Here is a 24,952-nt window from a genome sequence, read left to right on the forward strand (position 1 = left end):
ACCCTTCACCAGCTTCATTGCTCTTCTCTGGACTCACTCCAGAGCCTCAACATCCTTCTTGTGGTGAGGGGCCCAGAACTGAACACCATATTCAAGGAGCGGTCTCACCAGTGCTGAGTCCAGAGGGAGAATAACCTCCCTGGACCTGCTGGTCACACCGTTTCTGATACAAGCCAAGATGCCATTGGCCTTCTTGGCCACCTGGGCACACTGCTGGCTCATGTTCAGTCGTCTGTCAACCAACACCCCCAGGTTCTTCTCCTCCAGGCAGCTTTCTAGACAGACTTCTCCTAGTCTGTAGCTCTGCATAGGGTTGTTGTGCCCCAAGTGCAGGACCCGGGCCAACTTGGGTCAGCTGTGTGGCTTCACTCCATCCCAGCTTCTTGTACACCTTCTTACTAGAAGAGCATGGGAAACTGAAAGAGACCTTGATTTCTTAACAACTAAAATCATCAGTGTATTATCAACATACTTCTAAGACTTACTTTAAAAAGCAGCGGCTGCTGTGAAGAAAACTATTCCAGTTGAGCATAAGGATTACCTGATAACAACTAAACCATTATGTTTTTTCAACATTATTCTCATACTAAACCTAAAACATAGCAGTTATTGAGAAGAAAATTAACTCTACCGCAGCTGAAAACATCACAGACACTTAGAAAAACACACGTTTAAATTACATCTCCAGTCTTAGAAAATATAAAAAATAAAGGACCTAAATGCTATGGAAAACACAATTATTGATTTGTGAAAATATTGTGTATTCCTGTTCCTTAAAAGAGAAAGAAATTTATCTCTGAAGGGTAAATAGTTAGGTTACTTTTACTATTGATTATTGATTTTTTAAAATAATTATCAAGGTAAGTGACATTTTAATACAAATCAATTCTAGAAAGACCATTTTTACTAATTGTACCTCTTCAGTCATGCAGTACATACATGTTCAACTTAAAGACCAAAATGTTCTTTTATGTATGTAGTTCCTCATGGCTTTTATGTCGATTAAAAAACCTAATTTGCTCTGAATGAACACAAAGAACAAGTCTAATTAAGCAAAAATTCCTGAGAAAATTAGGATAAATTGACTACAAAGAGATGTCAAAACTGATTCCTGTAGTGTTAAAAGGCATACAGATGGAGCAAGAGGACTTCTTGGCTAAGAAATCAATGGAGATTTGTCACTGCCATGCAACATGATTGAATGGATGACAGAAGAACACGTCATGTGTCAAAAGGCAAGAGAGAAAAAGCATCACACTTCAATTTGTATCCTTGCCTACAGAATTCAAGAAACATTTTATTTTAAAGATTTATAGTCAGTTGCATGATTTGAACTTAAAATGAGAAATACAGTCCCATTATTTTAACCAAGGACATTGAATAAAAACAACTGAAATATGGATTTGAAAGATTAGAAATTTTGATTTCTGGACAAACTTTGCCTAAATGTAGTACTATTTCTTACAAGGAGAGAAGGTGGCTTGTCAAATGCTGTCAGCCTGTCACAGAAAGGTATATTCAAACTAAAGCAAATCACAGACTCCACAATTTTTTAAAATGTTTTATTATAAAGGATACGAAGCCAAATCCACATTTTTTTCAAACCCAGATAAATAAACAGTAAATAACATGCCTTTGATTTTAAATGCATTTTGCCTTTTGCAATAGGATATGTAAAAATGTCATTCCTAACTCAAGACCTGCAAAAATATCTTATTTGAGAATATGAAGGAAGACAGACCACGTATTTTGCACATAAATGAAGACCATTTAAAAAAACTGCTGGAAACTCAGACAAAACAGCTCTGTGAAGAAACTGCTGACTAAGGAGTAGTTTGGTAACTTATTCAACAGAAAACAGCAAATCAACCCTTAGACAAGATTATTTCAAATATATATATAAATATATACAAATACACAAAACCAAATATCTTCCCACTTAAAACCAAACAAACATCAAATTGTAACAAAACCAGAGAACCCTGTAGGACATTGTGATCTTTAAAAAGTGTTTAAAATAATCCAAGTAGGTTTTAGTATTCCATAGAAATAAACTGCTAAAGGAAAAAAACAAAAAAGAGGAACACAAAGAAAAAAATACAATTGTTATGTTATCAACATCATTTAAAAAAGAATCATATCTTTGTTGTACCTGGTCTCAGGAATAGTTTAATGAAGGAAACAAAGCAACAAAAAAGACAAGCCAAAACCTCACCACATTCAGATTTTGTATGGCATGTTGGTCCCAATTTAACTGATGAGAACATTACTTTTGATTTTTATGGTATCAAGGTAAACTTTTTGCTTTTAAACATATATCAGAAATAGAATGACTGCAAACTACTTTCCCAAATGGACTTTATCTATATGTCTCAATCACAAGGGGCTGTGAGTGGTAAGAGCTGTATCTACAACCTCATGGGCCACTCAGCTTCTTTGTTGCTTGTTATTATATTTATCTTTTCCAACAGTTTAATTTTGCATCTTGCCTCACACTTCTGCAACATTTTAATATAACAACATTACTTGTTAGCAACCTGTAAGCATTCTAAAGTTATTTTAATATTTATATCCTTTTGAGGCTTTGCACCCTTTGAGTAGGGTCAGGGCTGCCTGTACAAATTAAATGACCATTACAGGAAATATAAACATGCTATTTACAAGTTCACAAGTCTTCATTTTCTATACATTTCTGATGAGTATTTTTTTATAGTTGTAGCCTAAGCACTGTGTAGAACTGGCATGCTTCTGATATGCACAAAAATGTTATTTAAAAGTAAAATAATTAATGGTAAATTGCACACATGCAAGGATACTGTAAAATGAACCCATTGCCTTAAGCTATGTATTTATGTAATTTTTATATACCCTAACAATTTGCTTTCCTGTGTACTTTTGATTGAAATATCCCATGCAAAATCCTCTGTTTTCTTTAGGATAATATTTCACATTCTTTAAACCTTCCATTAATTTTTCTACAGGACATTCATACCTCGTTTAATGAAAGAAGGGAATAATCTCAAAACCCAGCTACTTTTGTTATCACGTTATAAATCCTAGTTCAGGGATTATGCCAATTATCTGATTTACCTCTACAGAGCAACTGAAGAATTTATGCTTATTAACCTTATCATTCTTTATACATTTGACTCAGTTTATTTATGAGAAACATATCCTTGAAGGATTTAATGACTCTGGGTTTAACATAAATCCATCCACCACTCGAATTAAGTTCATTTAAGAAAAATAGTATTTGGAGTAGTCACCTGGGGCGTTTTAGATGCATTTTATGTCTCCATAATCCTTTCTCATGGTTACAATGTTGGCATATCACTGCTGAATAACATACTGCTCAATAGAATGTGGTTCATATATTTCAGTTCTTCAAATCCTGATGCTGTTATGAATAATCTAGTATGTTTTGGTATCTCTTATTGAAAAAAAAGAAGAAAGGACATCCACTGACAAGCACCAGATTCAGACTGAATAACCAGGTCCAGTTGTCCATCTCTGGAAAATCATTCTTCTTAAACCAAGCCTCCCCCAGTTATCAAAATATGGGGTAACTGTTGGAGAGTTTTTGCAGCTTATGATGTGGTGTTGAAGAGACTTTGCATCATCCCTACATGTTGCTTTCAAGAATGCCCTTCACCTTTTACCTTCAGACAGTGATAGAGGTGCTGCTGAAGGCAGCGTCATTCTGGTGTGTTCTGGGATCCAACATTGAATGCCTTTAAAAGTCCAAGGGTCGAATCATCATGGTGGTGGAGCGCAAGGAGTAGCTGGGGCCTTTAAAGTAGTGCCACTTGATGCCATTGAGCTTTCCATGGTTTTGCCCAGCAGTGTAGAACATCCCATTGAGGTTGGAGGGGCCACAGGCATCAAACCACCAACCTGAAAACATTAAGACAAACAATAAAACTGCAGATGCACTAAGCATTTTTATTTTGTTTTATAGGCTGAGTTGATTAGCAAATTCTGGTATTCTCAGGCTCACAAATATTCCTGGTGTGGTGGTGGTAGCATTTTCATATTTCTTTTGTTGCTGTTTTGTGCATTCTGTAGCCAGCAGTGCTGGAGGAATTAAAGCTGGAAAAATTTTTGATCTACAGAGCTGGAAAAAATTTTTAAGTCCTAACTCATTCTGGTTTTATACACAGATTTTGCAGCAAGAACAAGAACAGCAAAGGCAAATAAACTGCCTTGCACATTTAAGCAGTATTACAGTTCACCCATCTTATATAAATCTCAGAAAAAGACCTATGATTCATAAAATTTTTCCATAATTTCACTTATTTAACTATTGTGAGTACAAGCATGATTTGATTTTATTTACTGCTCCCTTTCTGTTGCTTTAACTGTGATTGTTAATTGCTTAGACAGTTTCCTTTTGCCCTCAGATTAGATGTTCCTAGGAAACATGGGTGGTGTTGCCCTGTTATGGTAATTACAATATTGTAGTGATAGATAATCAATATTCAGAATCATAAAATCCTAGAATAGAATTATAGAATGGTTTGGGTTGGAAGAAACTGTAAATATGATCAAGTACCAACCCCTCTGCCGTGGCAGACACCTTTCACTAGATCAGGTTGCTCAAAGCCCCAACCAACCTGTCCTTGAACATCACAAGGTATGGGGCATCCACTGTGTTGTGTACAATGAATGGTGTACAAGGAGACAGGTATTCTGTTTAAAACGTATGATAAATTTATAAACATGACTCAGCAAACTGATGGAAGGGCCAAGTGAAGAAGACAAATATAATGCTGTAGGGCACTGGCAGTCAGAATATCTGTATGCATGGGTAGATGATTCCAGAAAAGGAAGGTTAGAGAAAGTGCACCCTCACAATGAACAAAAATTGTGACCTTGAATCAACAGACAAGGAGAAGGCTGAGCTACTGAATAACTCTTTGCTTCAGTCTTCACTGGCAACCACTGACCTCACCACACCTGAGTTTTCTGCAAAGAAAATGCACGCAGAGCCATACCTCCACCTCTGTTAGTGCTTTGCTAACATAGCACTGAAAAGAAACCAGAAATAAAATAGTATTTTTAACAATGGCAGAGAGTTTGCTATCATTTGTATAACTGAATGCATAAAATTCAACCTTGCTAGAAGTGTAGGTTTGGTTGCAAGCAGTATGCAAAATAGTCTTCTCACCTTTAGACTTCCCCAGTGAAGTTATCTGTGTATCTGTTTACTGATGGAGAAAACGGAGTCAAAGGTGAAATACATTGTGAATGTTTGGATTTTTTTAAACTGTTGCTTTAAGACGAAATTAATCAGCTTTTGTCTGCATCACCAAGATCTTTCATTGTTAAGATGAATTTCAGATTGTCATGGCAGTTAAACTCTTAAGGAAAAATCCAAATAATGTGAAACTTGGCAACACTGAGATAACAGAACACAAACTGACAAAGATAAACTAGATAACATGCTGAGTTCACTGAAACTAGTGGGGGTTTTCCTGTATATCTTTATGGGAATAGAATTTTCTCTCCAACACCTTACAGGCTATCTATGTAATGTACCAGAAAGATGCTTAGTTCAGACTGAGAAAGGCAGAATGGATCCCCAGACGGCAAAGAGCTAATATTATCCATGTTAAAAATATGTTGACCTTAATAATAAATAGCTCTATTTTTCTGAAAGATTTCTGCTGTTTTTTATTTCACAGTAAGACCCATAGTCTTTATGAGTCTTTAACACAGGTCTTACACATCTTTTCATATAATATGGTTGTACTAATATTTGCTTTCATGAAGGCAAATAAGATCCATAATCTTTATGAGTCTTTAACACAGGTCTTACACATCTTTTCATGTAATATGGTTGTACTAATATTTGCTTTCATGAAGGCAAATAAGATCATAAAGGTTAGGTGATGGCTTGATGCCATTGAGCTTTTGGTAGTTAAATGCCACTCTGACTTCTGGAAATGGAATTATGCAGACAAATGCTTCTTTTAAACGTTGTGCACTGCCCTAGTGAATCCTCTAATTTCACAATGTTTGGTGGTTAGCCTTTTATCTACCTATAAGAAATGCATTCTGTTTTAAACTGTGCCTTGTTACTACTGATATGATGTTGACCATGTTTAGCCTTCATATCCAGAGCTTACTCTGTCCTTTGTATTTAGATCCATGTAAATTATGTTTTTAGCCTTGTAAAGTAATTTCATAGATTTTGGATAATACTTAGTGGGCTTTTTTCAGAAGTAACACTTCATAATGAAATCTTGAGGGAAGCATTTATGCCAGATAAATTCTGGCAAACTTCTATTTTGATACAATTGACCTCCCTTTGATTACGATGTTATACCTAAGGGGGCAGTAACAAAAGAAAAAGAAAGCCGTACAGCTGATGTTTTACTGTAACGAGAATATAATCTTGCAGAAACTTAAGGCAAAGTTAAACAGAGAAAGTCTAATCCTCATTTTTCAAAGCTGGAACACAGATGCAGCTGGGTTCTTTTTGGTGGTGTTGGGATGAAGACATTGCAAGCTGCGCTAGTTACCATTTCACCTTAAAGGAACAGTGATAGATGTGTAAATGTTCTTTTCAGGAACATGATTTTCAATGATGCCCTACTAAGTCTATGTTAAAAATTGAATGAATAGGAAAACCACAAAACTTTACAGAACATTTGAGAGGACCTGCTCAAATCTCTTATCATAGTTTTCTTCTAAATAAATATTTCATTCAAAATGCATTTTAAACAGTATCTTTTTTTTTTCTATTATGATGTTCTTGTTAGTGAGACTGTATGATTTTTTTTAAAGATGTTTCCTGATACTACATTAAAATATTTGGCTCGTTTTCTCTCTTTTTTTAAAAAATGTTGTGGGGTTTGGGCTTTTTTTCCTCCCTCATATAGTTATTTCTTTCCATTCTTCCCTGTAGTCCTCTAAAATCTTCATTCCCCATAGGACCTCAGATTATCACCAGACTACCTACTAAATGTCTCAATACCAAATTCCACATCTTTGAATGGGTGCAAAGGAAATGTTCTAGGAAAAATCTTGTAGAATCATAAAATTATTAAGTTTGGAAAAGACCTCTAAGATCATAAAGTCCAGTTGACAGCCCAATACCATCATGTTTACAAAACCATGACCCAAAGTGCCACATCTACACACTTTTTGAACATCTCCAGGAATGATGACTCCACTACTTCCCTGGGCAGCCTGTTCCAATTCTTGACCACTCTTTCAGTACAGAATGTTGTTCCTAATATCCAATCTAAACCTCCCCTGGCACAACTTTAGGCCATTTCCTCTAGTTACTCCCAGTAGCTAGATGTTGGTTTATTCCTTGGAGTTCAAAGAATTTTCCTCCAATGAAGAATCTGGCTTAGTTTTCACTTCAGGGTAGTGCCTTTCCCAAGTAAGTATTATTAATATTATTTGAATATCAGTAAGGTTTTAACCTCACATAGTTAATAACTTTTGGCATTGATTTCTCTGGGATATATGAATTGGGCATGAGAATCATGTATCATGGGCATTGTGAGAAATAATAATAGAAGTCAGATTTTGAAGTGACTAATGAAGTGATGCAGAGGAAGCTTTCATGAGAAGGTGGAGTATTTATTCAGAGACATAAATAGTTTCTTCTAGTTGTGGTGATTGTGAAGTCATTAATTGCTTGTTTGAACTGAGGGTCAGTTCCGTCTTTTAAGGTTAGCACACCTCTAATACAAGCAGCAGTACCATCTCTGCAATAAGAATCCTTAGGTCGTAAAGTATATTCTCCAAACAAAAAATTATTTAGATAATACATTAATAAATTGTTTAAAAATTCAGTTTTACAAATGAATCCCTGCTGTAGACAGCTGCCTCTCTGGAGCAATAGAAGCATGCTCACACTTTGTGGACTTGTAAAATACTACTTTATGAAGGAGCATTACTCAAATAACTAATGATACTACACAAAAGAAAACCTCGGCTGTATTTCATAATGGTTTTCTGAAGACACAAGTGTAGATATATATGATAGAATTTACTTTGTCAAAAAAAAATATTAAAAAGACTTTTATATGCCAATCTAGGAGCTTTCTTTTTTTCTCTTGCTGTATAAATCATAATTAAGCATAGATGTCTGTAAAATATATAAAATTCTTTCTTAGTAACCCTGTACTCATCAATCAATGAGTGCACTGTACATTCAGCTTGCATTGGGAACTTGCTAATTATCACTAAGGTTCAATGAGAGATTCCTAGTCGCCTTACTAAAAGAATAGGTGTCTAAACCAAACAAGTTTGATGGCAGACCCTTTCTTCACACATCTCTCCGCTCTCCCTTCTGAATGCGATGGATGCCTTCAAATGCAATACTATCCATTCAATAAGATCCAAAGTACATTTGAATGGATAGTATTTGAATCATTTTTTGTAATGTATGTGTCCTATGAAAAGCCAATATTTATTTCTAGCCCTCTATGTCCATAAAATTTAGAGCATTTGGCAACAAAGTCAGTAAGAACAATTTCTAATGCAAAAACATTGAAATTATATGCATTGTTCAAAAGACATAACAATTTAATTTCTGAAAGATTTCAATGTTTCTGACATTCCGTGCTTCAAAGAAGTTAGATGGTAATACTTAGACATTGACTGACTTTGCATTGGTAACTTCACCTAGAAGACTGGGTGCAGTTTTGGATGACATCTCAAGCTATATGTCGAGCCACTGGGCAGAGTGAGAAAGAATGAATGTAAGAGGAATGATTTAGTACAGAATTTAAAAGACAGATTGCCAACAATCTCAAATTAGAAGAAGACTGCTAAAAAAAAAAAAGGAAAGGAATGCAAAAAATGGTCTATGCTTCTCAGTAATGGAGAATCAGATATTATGGAATGCACTTAAATTAACACAGAATTAGTTTAGTCAGCAAACCCTTTTTATATTAATTGTACCTGAACTCCATAACAAATTACACTTTGAGAATGAATCTTTATCACTAGAAACAGATAAGAATCTGTCTTGGAAAGAGACTAAATGACCTTTGGAAGTTATTTCCTGGCCAATGTTCTTTATTTGATGGACCACTGAATTGACCAGACAGTCACTTAGGAATCGATACTTGACATTCTGAAGATTAAATCAGAAATTGACTGTCAGGACATAAGAAGAAAAGGCACTAGCTTTTCATGTCAACTGGATAGCACATTCCTTTTTGTAAGGACCTATTTATGAGGTAAAAAAACCATGAAACTTGCAGACTGATTTCCATGTGTTGATCTTCTAAATGTATTGATACAACAATTTTTAAGTTAGTGACTTGGTGTTTTCCTAATACTCTATTAGTATTGTCTGTGATTAACCCTGATAAACATAGCAATATAGTAATGACTTTGTTTAAAGTGCTGAATAGTCGTAAGTCTAATGAAATATTTCTAATATTTCCAGCATAAATCAAATAATTATCTGCATTCTTGTTATGTATATCTATAAAAATATTGGGCAACATAAATTGTACTTAATGAATGGTGCTTTTTAAGTTTCCTATGTTAGTAAATGTATATCCAGAGGTCCAAGTTGGACACTTTTAAGTGTGCTGAGGTTGTTACTTTTGAAGTTTTTGCTTCAAACAAAATATAAGAGAAGCTGTGGCAGTTTCTGATTGGATAATGTACTGCCAGATTCAGCCAAGAACTTCCCTCCAAGTCATGGCAAGAACCCTCCATACCATTCATGCCAGAGATTCAGAAAATACAGAAAATACACCACTTGGATTAAAAAATAGTGAAAAAACCAGTCAAGGAGTGCATCAGTGTTTGGGACTGTTATTGAGCAGTCTCTCACATAATAGATGAAAAATCCATTGAGGATTACAAAATACAGGGGAATCATCTCTGACTCAGGAAGCTCCTGATATGCAAGAGATACTGGGAAAATACTCAGGAGAAGCATAATTTATTTGCATTGTTTTTATGCCCATACTGAGGCATCTGCAGTTGACTGCAGTCAGAGAAAGGAGACTGCAGCTGGATGGACCTCAGCTTCCAGTAAAATAGCAGAAATTATTTAAGTAATTGTAAGCTGTTTCAGTCTCAGCAAGACATCTAGAAATGTTCCTGGTCACTTTTGTCAAACTAATTCGAGGATCAGAAGTTTAGCAATATTCTTTCTTACCACCTGTGTGCAAACATCTCAAACCACATTCAATGCAAGACAAATCAAATTACCTTAAGACACTTCCACTATGGGCTAAGTTACCATAAGTCACTTTCCAGTGACTGAAAACCATTACACAAACTTTTCCTGGGGCTCAGCTCTCAGGTCATTCTGATGGGAAGCTCTAACAACCTTGTGCCCTTGTATCGGATGCAGAGATGTTAAATGGTTTTCTAGTCTATCTTAGACATCTACCAAACACTTCATTTTGGTGACAGTTTGTTGCATTGTAAGTGCCGTTTCTTGCAAAAAGCTGTGTATGTATCTCGCTGGGGTACTCTTCAGAATGATGCTTGTAATATATAACCTTCTGTTCAGTTTACTAGGCTGAGATATTTTATCAGTTCTTAACAGGTATTTTCATGACATAAAAATTTTTCTACTATTTTGACAAGTGTTATGTTTAAATGAAAAAGTTGTTTGGATAAGTGTGTTTTGTCTCTCTCTAAAGTAAATCAAGCATGTTTAGTTTAAATTTTCCAAGGCATGAAAAAGCAGCTAAAATATTTAACCATTATGTAAAGTTCACAGGGGTTAAGAATCCAACTCATGCATGTACTTTTGAAGCCATTGCCTAAAATCAACGTTAAGATAGAGTCAAATAGCATAGAATGGCTCTTGAAAGGAAAAAGAAATACACACACATAAAAATACACACCCTCTGCTACTGTATTATTCTCCAACTATTTGATTTCTTCCTCTTGGGAAGAAGGAGGAGAGAAAGAAGGAGAGAGGATAATAGTTTTGATATAGACCAAATAAAACTGACAGCTACTGACATCAGAGAGAGAATTGTGTGTTTTTATTACATTTCTATTTTCAGTCTTGACTATAACCATATCACAATCCTGAGCTTCAGCTTATCTCATCCTTTATTCCTGACATAAATACATTCAGTTCACCTCATAGAGATAACAGGCTCACCCAAACTGTCAAGATAGCTAGAAACCTGTCTGTAGATTTCATATCATTCATCGTTATAGAGCTCTCTGTGATGTTGCCAAAACTAACAGAAAGTTTAATATCTTTTAGAAAAAAAAGAGGTTTTCCAAAACATGTTATGATTTCTACTTTTCTTAATCAGTCTTTATCTGTGGTAGAAAACTGAAATATACTCACTAAACAAATGTTTTGCTATTTAATTAAATTTCTGATATTTTTCAAGGTAAGAGAGAATCATTCCAAGAAACAAATCATAGCAGAGTGTTTGAGGAGAACTCCTTCTTTCCCTGAAGAATTACAAATTACTCAGTCCTGTACAGCCTATCTCCAAAAGACTAGCACTCAGAGTCTAGTCCAAAGACTAGACTTTCCTGTCTTCAAGGGCTAGCTGTATCTCCTTTTGCTTTGCAGTAATTTGTTCTATTTTTTTCCCCAGCCTTTGGTAATTCTGCCCCTTCTTCCTTATCCCTTACATTTGCTAACAGTATATTCCAATACGTGGTTTTCCTGTTGATTTACACGGCTGCTACAACAAAATATATGTGAACCTTGTAGAATGGTTGTTTAACAGCAGGATTGCCCTGTCGGGGCATTGACCTGCCATAGAAGTCAGGGCAGAAAAATAAACAAACCCCTCAGATCCCAGAAGTAGTTGTCTGGAAGCAGAAGTATTTATTTCCAGGCAGCTTGGATACATGAATGAGTCTGCACTTCAGCACAGACACAACTCATGTTTAGGAAATTCTCACTAGACTTTGGCCTGCCCTGAAGTAAGACTTATGTTTTACCTGTTTCCAGAGCTACCTGGTTAGCCTCTTTCTTTACAGACGTGGAAAGGATTACCTGTCTACTGGAAGAAATTTCCCATGATGATTTTTAGTAAAATATCACTAGAGGGATTTAGGGCAGTTTGAAAAATTGTCTCCTTAAAGGCTTTCCCAACTAGGTCACTTCCAATTAACAAAAGAGCTAGGTTATGCATTTGATATAAATTCCCAGTGATGGAAACCCATCTTCTGTTCACAGATGATGGCATTAGAGGCTCATACATGCCTGAATGTGACCTGAGCTGGATTCAGTCAGAGTGCCAGTAACCACAAATAGTATCAGTTTAACAGTTTGATCCAAAACACTGAATAATTTATATGCTATAGGATATTTTCCAGGAAAGTTAGAAATCACTGAGGGAGCGTCTCTGAAGATCAGATATAAAGATAAGGGCCTTTCTTGGTCATGCAGCCAATGAATCAAAGAATCCCAGTTTCAGCTTTCTGCTTTAATGTGGTGTCCTAGAGATAAAAATGAGCTTGCCCATACAGGGACTAGGAATTAGCCTATTTGCCAGGGAAAGTTCTCACACTTGTGCAGAGCTTTAGATGTATGGAGAGATAATCACAGATATTATTCCTTTGCATTTGAGGGAGCAAATATCAGTCTTGCGCACTATACTTACTGGCAATCAGATTGACTTGGTGCTTTACATTACCCCAGTATAACTTCTTTGTGCTCTCCCCGACCTTGATTCTTCTTCTTTCCTTCTGCAGTTCAACTCAGGTCACTAAGGATACTGTTTTAAATCTTCCAGAACAGCTAAGAGCCACAATTTGAACAGGGAGATGCAGGTATAGTCTTTCACAGGTGAGTGAATTAGCCATTACATTAAATGTGTCTACATACATATACAGAATCATAGAATAACCAGGTTGGAAGAGACCCACTGGATCATCGAGTCCAACCATTCCTATCAAACACTAAACCATGCCCCTCAGCACCTCGTCCACCCATCCCTTAAACACCTCCAGGGAAGGTGAATCAACCACCTCCCTGGGCAGCATGTTCCAGTGCCCAATGACCCTTTCTGTGAAAAATGTTTTCCTAATGCCCAGCCTAAACCTCCCCTGGCGCAGCTTGAGGCCATTCCCTCTCGTCATGTACCCTGTCACTTGCGAGAAGAAGCCAGCTCCCTTCTCTCCACAACCTCCTTTCAGGGAGTTGTAGAGAGCAATGAGGTCTCCCCTCAGCCTCCTCTTCTCAAGGCTAAACAACCCCAGCTCTCTCAGCCGCTCTTCATAAGGCCTGCTCTCCAGCCTCTTCACTAGCTTCGTTGCTCTTCTCTGGACTTGATGCAGAGCCTCAACATCCTTCTTGTGTTGAGGGGCCCAGAACTGAACACAGTATTCGAGGAGTGGTCTCACCAGTGCCGAGTACAGAGGGAGAATAACCTCCCTGGACCTGCTGGTCATGCCGTATTATGTGTATTATGCTCATATATATAAGATAGAAAGCTGAATCATTATTTCAATGGCAGAATCACAGGGAAACATATAATATATTGTAAGCCCAGATTCTGATTGGTTTTAAATTTTACCTTGTGTTATCTATTTCCCTGCATTTTCTCTCTTCTTTTTTTCTGGCTCGTTTTCCCACTTCTCATAAAATTCTTCTCCTCTTCTTCATCTCTAAGCTTATTCCCTCTTACATTGCCTTTCCTGCCTCAGCAGTAATATGCCTTCAAGCTCAATGTTGTTGCAACTGCTTCAACGCAGAATTGTAGCAACAGCATCTCTGAATCCCTTTCCTGCTGACAGGAAACTTGAGGTATTTGCGCTACCACGATACGTATACAGAAAAGAGTAGGACTAATGATAACAAAAGGAATTTTCACACAGAATTTGCACAACTATGAGGGCAACTTCATCCATGGTGGTTTTAGAAAAACAGAGTAGGTACCTATCAGTGTACTACATATATTCAGACTTCTTGTACTCACCTCCAGTCAACATGAGAGCACATTTACACATGCAGTTGTCATTGTCAGCATCTTTTGTACTGAATTCAGCACCATGTAAGATCAGGCTACTCTGTTTTCCAGCTGTTCCACTGTGACCTTTCAAATAAAGCCTGAAATACCAAGAGAAAACAATTGGTGTCACCAAAAAGAAAAAGATCCAGATCTCCTTCCACAGCAGGTTTGTGTTTTATGAAGCACACTCAGAAAATTCAGAAATATCTTGGCATTTGGCTCAATCTCTTTGTTGTTTCAGGTGTAAAATGGGGACATTCAGTGTTTTTTAATGTATCTGTAGTAGCACATTGCCCCTGCCCCACAGCAGAACACAGCACAAGGAATCTGCACCAGAAAAAGCAACAAGTAGTATAAGGAGTCAGAAACAGAAAAGAGAATGCGGACAAGTGCCCAGAGATCTGGAATACATTGACAGAATAACTGAGTCTTTGAGTATCTGGTCTCTTTACTGTGGCACAGAAACAGAACTCCCAATTAACAGCAGCCACATTATTAATCCCTGGGCTCGAAAGAGAATTTCAGCAGTTTCAGAATTTTTAATTCCACCAGTTACAGCACAAGCCAGCAACCCAGTTCTGCCAAAGCTGTCTCTGAGTGATGAATGGAGAATAACTTAGAGCTCCAGCCACAAAAGTCTTCATGATTTGCAATGTTAATTATCCAATTTCTCAAGAAGCCTTGTCAACTACATGAAACCACAACCATGAGCTACGAGCCTAATCCCAGTTCCAGCAAGTAACAGAGTTTGTGGTGCTCAGTGCTGTAATGCTGCTGTGGTTTGAGTTAAATAGGATTAGTTTCTGACTCTAACTCAGTCTCGTGTAAGTAACTTCATTCTCTGAAAGCCAACTGCATGTTTTTAACACAGTGTTCCTCTCTAGAACTCTTAACAGCATATTGGTATGCAGAAAGGCCAATGTTCATACTTATTCCTATAGTAACCAAGGCTATCCTCACACTGACAAAAAAGCGCCACACCTGCAAGGAGGACAGCTGACCCTAAACTGACCAACAGAGTAGTCCATACCATATACATCATACTTGGTATATAACTGAGAGATCACGAGGGTCTCATCCCCTTTCTGGGATGGCCGACATCCAGTGAGGACCTTATCTCTCTGTTTGTTCCTAATCCCGGATCCCGGGTCCCTTCTAGCCTTGGACACATTCCCTCATATTTGCTCTACAGCATTTGTGATGATGTATGCTCATCAAGGATCTCAGATATTTGTATATATTTTATTACATCATTATTACTATTGCTATTATCATTCAATTGTAGTTTTAGTTTCCAACCTGCATGTCTTTTTCCTCTCTTATCCCTTTCATTTTGCTCTCCCCTTTGTTTGGGGGTGGGGGTGGGGGTGGGGTTTGAGTGGCCAAAATTAGTTGGGTTGGGTCTAAAACGTGACAAATACCTGAAGGAGAGGAGAGGAGAGGAGAGGAGAGGAGAGGAGAGGAGAGGAGAGGAGAGGAGAGGAGAGGAGAGGAGAGGAGAGGAGAGGAGAGGAGAGGAGAGGAGAGGAGAGGAGAGGAGAGGAGAGGAGAGGAGAGGAGAGGAGAGGAGAGGAGAGGAGAGGAGAGGAGAGGAGAGGAGAGGAGAGGAGAGGAGAGGAGAGGAGAGGAGAGGAGAGGAGAGGAGAGGAGAGGAGAGGAGAGGAGAGGAGAGGAGAGGAGAGGAGAGGAGAGGAGGTTGCATACAGTGGTTTCCCTTGCTTCTGACAGAAGTCACTGGGAGACAGATGCAGCAAAATCTGCTTGCTGTACACAACTATCTGCATCAGACATCTGGCCAGTACATTCTTGGTTCTTGGTTGTGGGTTGTTTTTCATAAAATATTGCTAGAAGACAAGGTATCCTTTACTATTATAACTTTGTATTCAGGAAGGAGGATACAGAATTTCTGTGTCTACTGGATAAACAGGAAGCCATAATCCTTACATCTCAGGAGCAAGCCCTAGACACTGGTGCAAGAGAGAGTGTAAGGAGCATCCCTCACCTGTCTTGCTGAAGCTCTACAGGCAGGAATACATGAGCTTACAGGGCTAACCAAGAATATGATTTTACGTCTAGTAGGGTAGACTTCTCTATTGGAGAGACACTGAGAAACATGAGCTCTGTTTCTTGTAACGTTATTGAAGATGGCAAGTATATCTTTTAAAAGTTGAATGTAACACGTATAATGAGCCACTAGAGCAGAAGCTGAACTTAAGTGTGAAAAGCAGGAGAGATGCCTCTTTGTTTTTGGGATTTACAGGTGGGAATGCTATCCTTGAAAATGCCTTCCCAACTTCTCCCACAAGCACAGTGAACAAGCAGAGTAGTTATGAGTTAATGATTATTGTCACTGCCTCTTTCATTGTTATATTTTTTTCCAATGACTATGAATGAATAAAAAAGCGAATTTTTTACCAATGTCATTGCTCGATTTGTTTACATGGAAGACAGATACTTCACTGCAAAGTATCTATCTAACACTGCAAACAGTGTTAACAGCAGAAGTAGAGGGCATCCCTTACCCGTTCTAGCCTACACAGCAGTAGTTAAGCCATTAGCATTTTTTCTGAGATGTGGATAGTCTGTCCCTCAAACTGAGATTTTAATAAAACACAGTTCTCCCACAGAATTTTGTGGTTGAAGTTCTGCTTACAAAAGGGAGTAGAGGGAACACATAGGCACTATATGGCAGCTTTTCTGAATTTTAGTCTTTTTCCCTTTTTTTTGTCTGCCATACATCTCTGGGTAGATATTAGATCCAAACAAAGCCAATCTAATTAAACTAGTCAAGGGAACTCATTACAGAAAAGCCTCTTCTAGATATCGCAGTGAGATTACTAAGTTGTCTAGGATGTGAAGGCATAGGACTAAGGACTATAGAGATCTGGGATTGACACTTTTGGACTGACTAAAACTTCCTCTAGTTTTCATTGAAATTCTTCCTGTATGTCCTTTCTTCATCTTTAAAAACTGAAAAAATAGATGATAAGTATGAACATGTGAAAATAAAAAATTATTAAGAGAAGAGAACTGTCAAGAATATTTTTTCAAAGTAGCTATACTGCCTATTTAATTTTAATACTGTGTGTCACTTTATCTGAGCCTCATGACTGAATACCTTTGGACTTAATCCTTGGAGTAAATTATATATATAGATAAGTACACACACATACACATACACATACACATACACATACACATACACATACACATACACATACACAATTTAAGGGATTAAATATAAATACCATTGATAGCCAAATATCCTTAGATAACACAAATATTGATAAGGTGAAATGTGAGCCTCAATAAAAGATCATGAAGGTTCTTAGAAATTTAACAAGTAACAATCTAGGCATAGGAATCCAGGAAGGCCATTGCATTAAGCTAATGTCCAGTCACAGTGGCAATTATCCCACAATTACCATGTTACTCTCTCAAAGGATGCTTATTTTAGACAAGATTACTGTAAGATCTTTATTTGCTCAAGTCCATTTCTTTGTTCTCTACAAAGGCTGGAATTGATCCCATCTTCACTCACTGGACTTTTGCCTTGTTTTGCAAACTGTGCCTAATTTTTTGCAGAACAAAATAAACTTTCCTGAAGTTGTGTTGATAGAAAAATTACTTTGTCATATGATATCTACAATCTACTTCTAAATAGCCATACATCCTCAGTACATCAGCAATGCTAAAGCTCACGGAAGTCTCATAAAGCCAGTATACAATGCAAATGCTGTTTATTTAAATCAGAAAGACAATGCTAGCCAGATTTTTTTATTAACAATCAACACTATAAACCCCACTTAGTCCAGTAAAAAAAATCATATAATATAAGAAAGCAATAAAGAAATTTATAATACTTAGTGTGCAATGTTTTCCCCAAAGGAGTAGGGCACTAGGATTATTTACAAGCTCATACTCTTGTCCTGATATTTTATAAACATTCCACTCAGCACAGATTTAGATCTTGCCAGTTATATTTGACTTCCCCTCAACACTATTTGTCCAGTAGGTCTCCAATAATTTGCTTAGCTTAGCTCTAAATTCTAGTTTAGGCTTGCCGTACTGCAGCAGGGTACAGATGAACCACAGCACAAACCAGGTCTCCCTAAACTGTCATGGCTCAACAGTTAGGAAAAAAATGACAATCAAACCCAAAATCTGTCCTGAAGCAGTTGATTCTTTTTTTCTGACCTTCAGTTCAAGTCATATGGGTCTGAATCAGCATGACTTGAGATAGCAAGTCTGCATAGCAGCAGGGCAACTGATGATCCTGCTAGCTCCCAGGCAGCCAGTAGATATCTCACCACTTGGACTTAGTTAATTTTTTAGTACTCTTAGATTCAGATTGTTAGGATTGAAACTTCAAAATAAACTCTGAATATTTACTAGAACATGATTTCCCTCTCATAAAAGGTGGTGATTTGGGGTGATTCAGAGCAGAACTCCTCATGGTTGTTCTTGAAGCAGATAAAGGAAAGTAAGTTCAAAAATTTTTATCTTTAGCAACACATTCCAGTCAAAAGTCAAGGAGAAGTTTCAGGGATACATCTCCAATCTTCACACTTCTGACAGTACTGAAATTTTGAAGATCAAGGAAAGGAGCAGAACACTGCTCAGATTTACAAATTAGGAGGGAAAAGAAATTTCATGTTCAAATAAGCAAGAAAATATCCAGAGAACAATGCTCAATGGGTCCATGTCCAGATGGAGATCTGTGAGGAGTGGTGTACCTCAGGGATCCATATTGGTGACAATTCCTGTTTAATATTTTCATCAATGATACAGACAGTGAGATCAAATGTGCCCACAGCAAGTTTGCAGATGACACCAAGCTGATTGCTGCAGTTGTCACATCAGAAAGGCAGGATGTCATCCAGAGGGACCTGGGCAAGCCTTCTGCTTCGTCAGAGCAATCTCCTGTTTCAATACAGGAAGGGGGATGAAATAATTGAGACCAGCCCTGCAGAGAAGGACTTGTGGGTGATGGTTGATGAGAAGCTCGACGTGAGCTGCCAATGTATGCTCACTGCCCAGAAGGCCAACCTTATCCCGGGCTTCACCAAGAGAAGTTTGGCCAGCTGGTTGACAGAGGCAGTTCTCACCCTCTACTCCTCCCTTGTAAGACCCCACCTGGAGTACTCTGTGCAGTTCTGGAATCCCTAACGTAAGAAGTATATGGAACTGTTGGAAGAGGTCCAGAGAAGGGCTGCAAAGATGATCAGAAGGCTGGAACACCTCTGCTATGAGGACAGGCTGAGAGAGTTGTGGCTGTTCAGCCTGGAGAAGAGAAGGCTCTGAGAAGACTTTGTAGCGGCCTTCCAGTACCTGAAGGGGGCCTACAAGAAAACTGTGGAGAGACTTTTTACAAGAGCGTGTAGGGTGATAGGGTGAGAGGAAATGGCTTTAAATTGGAGGGGGAAGATTTAGGTTAGGCATTTGGAAGAAATTCTTCTCACTGAGGGTAGTGAGACTCTGGAACATGTTGCCCAGGGAAGTTGTGGATGTCCCCTCCCTTGAAGTGTTGAAGGTCAGGTTGGATGGGGCTTTGAGCAGGCTGGTCTAGTGAGAGGTGTCCCAGCCCATGGCGGTGGGGTTGGAACTAGATGATTTTTAAAATCCCTTCCAACCTAAACCATTCTATGTTGCTATGATTCTGTGAAATTAAATTTTTCTCTATTGAATTTCTTTAATAACTGTCAAAAGAGATGTACTCATTCAGAACAAGTATACTGAGCAGGGCTCATTAAAGGTGACCAAATTTACCATCAGAGAAATTTTTACTACCATAAGACAAACGGGATGAAATGGCCACTGGATGCAGACAAATGGTTCTTTGTCACAGCTTGCAAATAATGTTATAAATATGTTTATTCTGGACAGTGAAAAAGCAAACATATGCGTCTAGTACTTGAAATACACGCTAAAGAAGTCATGGAAACAGTCACTGTGTCAAAGTGAGCTGCTAGGTTTGCAGCTGTCAGTAACAGTGGTGATGGAGAGGAAACATACGGCAACACTGTTCTTTGCTGCTAACAGGGACAGAAACATCTTTAAAGGCTACTGTCACAGTGATGTGTTGAACAGAAGTAATTCCCTGTACTCTAATCTCTCACCAAACACAACACAGATGTGATGCATTAATCTGATACTACCATTTTCTGTTAAAACTCTTTTTCAACACAATACTTGCTAAAACAAAATCACCCACCAATATTTGTTTTTCCATGGAAGGCTGAAATGAATCTTTTCAGTTACAAGATTTATTACTTTTTTTATTAATGAAAAGTTAAAATCTTACTAGAGGGAAAATATCTCACTCTCCTCCCAGCTATGTAAGTGCTAAGATTTTCTGATGCTACAGAAACTTTTGTCCTGATTCATGGCTGTATAAAACATAAAATGTTGATTGAGAATGTATAATGACTGTATTAATTTCAAACCTGAAATAACTAGAGACGATCACTGTTTTAGGCAGACAGAAACACTGAACATATACTAAGATGATAACACAAATTGCTTTGATAGCCTTGAAGATGGATGAACTTCTTAAAAAAATAAAATACAAAATTAGAAGTTATCTGAACATTTGCCTAGGACCCAGACAATGCCAAGGTTAGAGGAAGTTAGTAAACATAAAATGCAACTTAGAATGTAAAAATATTTTTTCCCTACTTTACTAAATCTCCTGGGTTTCGCTGAAGCCAACTGCAGAAATGCCAAAATTGATCCTCAAAGGATTTTTCAGCACAGAAATACAGGGACTCTCAGAAGAAACTCATATTTTAAAACTTTTTAATGTTTATATAAGTAATCAGACCACCTGCTACTTATCTATACTGAATTAATGAACCTTGTGATGTTTGTGTAACTGTTTTGCAGCCACTGAAGCTAATGGCAAAGTTCAGTGAACATTTATTTTAAATTTTATTTATCTGTAAATTAATTAATCCTGTTTTAAAATCCAGTGAAAGAGATCCTCACAACTCCAGTAAAATTTAAACTTAAAAATTCTTCCAAAATATGCTTGAATTTCCAAAAGCTGCAAAAATACAGCTTGTTGAAATACATGCAGATACATTTTAATAGTGGACTTCATAAACCAATGCTTTAGTTGTACTGAGCATGACATTAATTGCCTACTGTCATCCACTTAGGTTATACATTATCCTAATTAACTCTTTTAGATAAAACAGAAATAGAGAACTTCATGTATCAGCAAGTTTCTAGTGCTAACTTTTACTCTGATGACTGCTATAATGACACTGCCTTTTTGCTACCTCACAATGCCATTGAAAAATATCATTTAAAGGTCATAGTAAAATATTGATCACATGGTTTACTTAATTGAAAGTAATTAATCATAAATAACTGTCAAAGTTATTAATATTATAGGTAGATGTATATTAAAAATGTATATAAATCTTACTGAGCTATGTTGATATTTTGAAATCAATGTGTTTAAATGGTATGTAATCAATGTGGGTTTTTGCTGGGTGGTGTTAGCGTTTTGATTTGTTTGGGGATTTTTGTGGGGTTTTTGGTTAGTTTTTTTTCTTTGTAAAGACTGTATTGGAATTATGGCTGAAATTAGCTATAGTTGTGCTATAGGAATGTTAAGCACCACAAATCAAGGACTAGTGTTGAATTATGCTAAGTAAAACTTTGCTATGTTGTATATTATTGTTTGCAATTAGAAGGAGTCCATGAAGATGTTGTTGTAATGTGTAAATTCTTTACAATGTACAGAGATGCAAACCAAAATGTAGCTAATTGCATTTTCTTTTTTTCCCCGGTATTTGCCTGAATCTATGATATCAGTAAAACCTATTTAAGGATGTTTGTTATTATTGCATAAATATCTTTTTACAAAAAGCATTATCTGTGCATTCAGCAGCAACATATTCATTGGAGTGACAAACTACTATGCTTATTACAAGAAAATTCATAGGGTTTTGTATATATAAGCGTTTTCTAATTAGGAAGTCACTGCCACTAAATTAGATGAGTTTTTAATATGTTTAATTCTTTATGTTCAAGAAAATTATATATATATTTCATTTAGGTTTAGTTTAGTTTTTACATTAACAAATATTATAAGCAGCTTTCTAAGTGAAGAACAACTTGTTATTTTATCTGGACCATCACTGCTTTCTTTATCATCCACGTTCAATCAAATGCTTATACAACCTGGCGGACAACTGCAGTATACCTGAAAAAAATGTTCCAAGGATACAGACTACCTTTTAGAGCAGAAATTGATGTGATATTTTAATTGATATTGGCCCCTTCCTTAATATTAGACTGTTTCTCTGAAGTTCTGTGGTCATGACAACATTTCAGGTCACAAATCAGTGAAATAATGAACCCTTAATCAGGCCTGCTCTGCAGAAAAAACCCAGAACCAATGTGCTATATAGTACCACAAGCAATTCAGTTTGCTATGAGAGCAAGTGGTAAGAATAAGATAAAAGAGGAGCAGAAAAATAAAAGAAAAACCAGGGACTGGCACTGAAATGCTGTCTTTAGATCCCAACAGTTTTGCGTAAAACAAAAAGAGGACAATGTCCTTGAAATAAACTGTTTCAAAAATGTCAGTGAGGCAAAGTACCTCTCATAAGAAGAGAGACCTTGTGATTCACTTTATTTAGACATTTACACTTTTACACACTGTAAGTAAAATGAACAACACTTGAACAATACTGTTCAAGAATCAAGTCTGCTGCATGTGGGGTTTTCCTCCTTTAAGTTGTGTGTAATGGCTAAGGCTGTTGGCTAAAAAAACGATGACAGGCACACTAGCTCACATAATTCCTGACTCGAAATTTAAGCACTGAACTTTCATTTTCTCAAATTGAATGTTGAACGAGGTGTAACCTGCAATCACCATTAAGAAGTTGTTTAAATACTGAATTGGACATAGCATCTAGATTGAACAATCATTTCCCTCATGTTTCCACTGGCATGATATTTAACTGAAACTGAATAAGGTGTCTTTATAATATCTGGGGGGGTTTTTTCTCCTTATGAAGAGCTTGAATGTAAGGAAATGAATCATTATTGATAGAAGTGGAAATAGTCTGCTATTAACTTTTCATCAATTTCTTTTTGATTGTTTATTCTGTGCTAGCACCACAATTGTCTTTCATAATTTTGCTGCCTTGGGCATTTGCAGATTCTGGTTTTGAATTTTTTCCAGTGTTAATGACCTAATGACCCTCTCAAATCATACTACAGCATTGCTATATTGTGGCTGGAACGGAATGAGTGTGCAGCTGCCAAGAGACTATGATTTAAAGAAATAACTTAATGAATAACACATTCAAATAAATATTTTGTGTTCTGCATGAGATTTTCAAGATTTATGATGAGATGCATGTCAAAAGATGTGTGCTTCCCACTGGGAGAATCTCAGAGGAAAATAAAGTGATGTTTTCAGGGGTAGTATTTTCAAAGTGAAGTGTTAAACAGGATTTCCATTCACTTACCTGTGTTTGAACCTCTTCAGTCTTGATGAATAAGCCAGTTCACAATTTATGAATTTCTACTAATTAGATTAATCTGGTGGCTGTGTATTTGAATTAATGGCTTAAAGTAAAAGTATTTTTAAAAAATTGTCCAAGTGCACTGCTGAATGAGGGCCTACATACACTTCCAAGAAAAAAATTAAACATGAAAGGAGGGAAAAGAGAGGATGAAAGAGGTAGGAAAGAGAAAGGAAAGGTTTTTCTTATGCATATAGTATTATTCACACCAGAAATGTGACAAATATTTATTTATTTAAACTACTATGATACTTAAAACAGAATGTAGAATAAATATACATCTAAGCATGTCCCACCTCCAGCCTCAATAATATGCAACAGGTCTGGCTTGATTCCTTTACTCACTAGTGCCTCTGTTGTACAATATCTTACACTCATCCTGTGGCCTTTAGCTACATTATCGTACAAAGGTTAGACTTGCACTATAAGGACAAGCATCTAGCTAAAGGTGACAAATTTTAGTAGTGGCTGGTGCACAGATAGTTTCTGTGAAATGTTTATAGTTATTTGAAAGAAAAAAATACTGCCTTCACTGTTTGTTTTGCTTTCTTAATGCAAAATTAATTTTAAATAATGCCAGAATGACTTATGTGGCACTAGGACCTCTGTAGAAAAATATAAACACACTGTTAAAACATGTTTCAACTCCCTTGGCATCATTTGTGGCCAATAAAGAGTCATATATGAGTGAAAGGTTCACTGACTGTCATCCATTTATGATCCAAGTTCTTTGCTGGTGCCACACTGACCAAGTTAACAGGGATCAGCATATCTTACATGCTTTTTTCCTTCCTAAGAATCCCAGGTCATGACCTTAAATGAGCTGATTCACAATAATGAGTTCTTAGTTGCAAATGGCTTTTAGATTGGTACAAAGTTTTACCTCAATGCAACTGAATTATAATGCTGTATAAAAGAAAACAGAACACAAGCAGGACACATGCACTCTGGTCATGCATGATGGACTGTGCCAGCTGATTTAAAATTGAAAATGTATCTGCCTCTAGTATCTGAGAAAACAGAAGACTGGAGACTGGACTCTATAGCACTGGGCACTTATTTGCCTTTTTCTAGTTAGACTTCTGTTATTAAGCACCTCCCTCTTCCATGATAATTAAGAAGCTTTATTTAAACTTTGCAGACCAACCCAATAATAACAAGTACATTGCATCAGATAACACAATACTTCTGGGGCCAGATGTTCAAGGTTGCCATCTGTATGTAGATTTATGTAAACTAGTAGTTCTTTAGACATGGTGTATAACTCTGCTTTGTGCTCTAACTCATCTGGTGCATTGCTGCTGTGGACCAAATAATGAATAACATCACTTTATATTACTATTACGTTAGAGACAGAGACACAGGAAATATGTTTCCATTTGATAGGAGAAAAAAAACCACCACCACAACAACACAACAAACTCTTGATGGTTGATGGAATTAATGGCCCCAGGAAATTCTGGATTATCCTTT

At 36.9% G+C, this 24,952-nt stretch overlaps 1 protein-coding gene across 1 annotated transcript in view; it reads right to left on the reverse strand.

Annotated features, from left to right (window-relative positions):
- Positions 1-3,419: 3,419 nt before the first annotated feature.
- Positions 3,420-24,952, reverse strand: part of ANGPT1 (angiopoietin 1) — a 170,138-nt gene continuing 148,605 nt past the window's right edge. Inside the window, exons 8-9 of the mRNA XM_069854533.1 lie at positions 13,899-14,029; positions 3,420-3,894 (exon numbers count right to left, since the gene is read on the reverse strand). Of these exons, the coding sequence (XP_069710634.1) occupies positions 3,734-3,894; positions 13,899-14,029 (292 nt within the window). The 3' untranslated portion in view covers positions 3,420-3,733. The remainder of the gene's footprint in view (positions 3,895-13,898; positions 14,030-24,952) is intronic.

This window comes from Phaenicophaeus curvirostris, chromosome 3 (genome assembly GCF_032191515.1).
Source record: "Phaenicophaeus curvirostris isolate KB17595 chromosome 3, BPBGC_Pcur_1.0, whole genome shotgun sequence".
Classification (NCBI taxonomy): domain Eukaryota; kingdom Metazoa; phylum Chordata; class Aves; order Cuculiformes; family Cuculidae; genus Phaenicophaeus; species Phaenicophaeus curvirostris.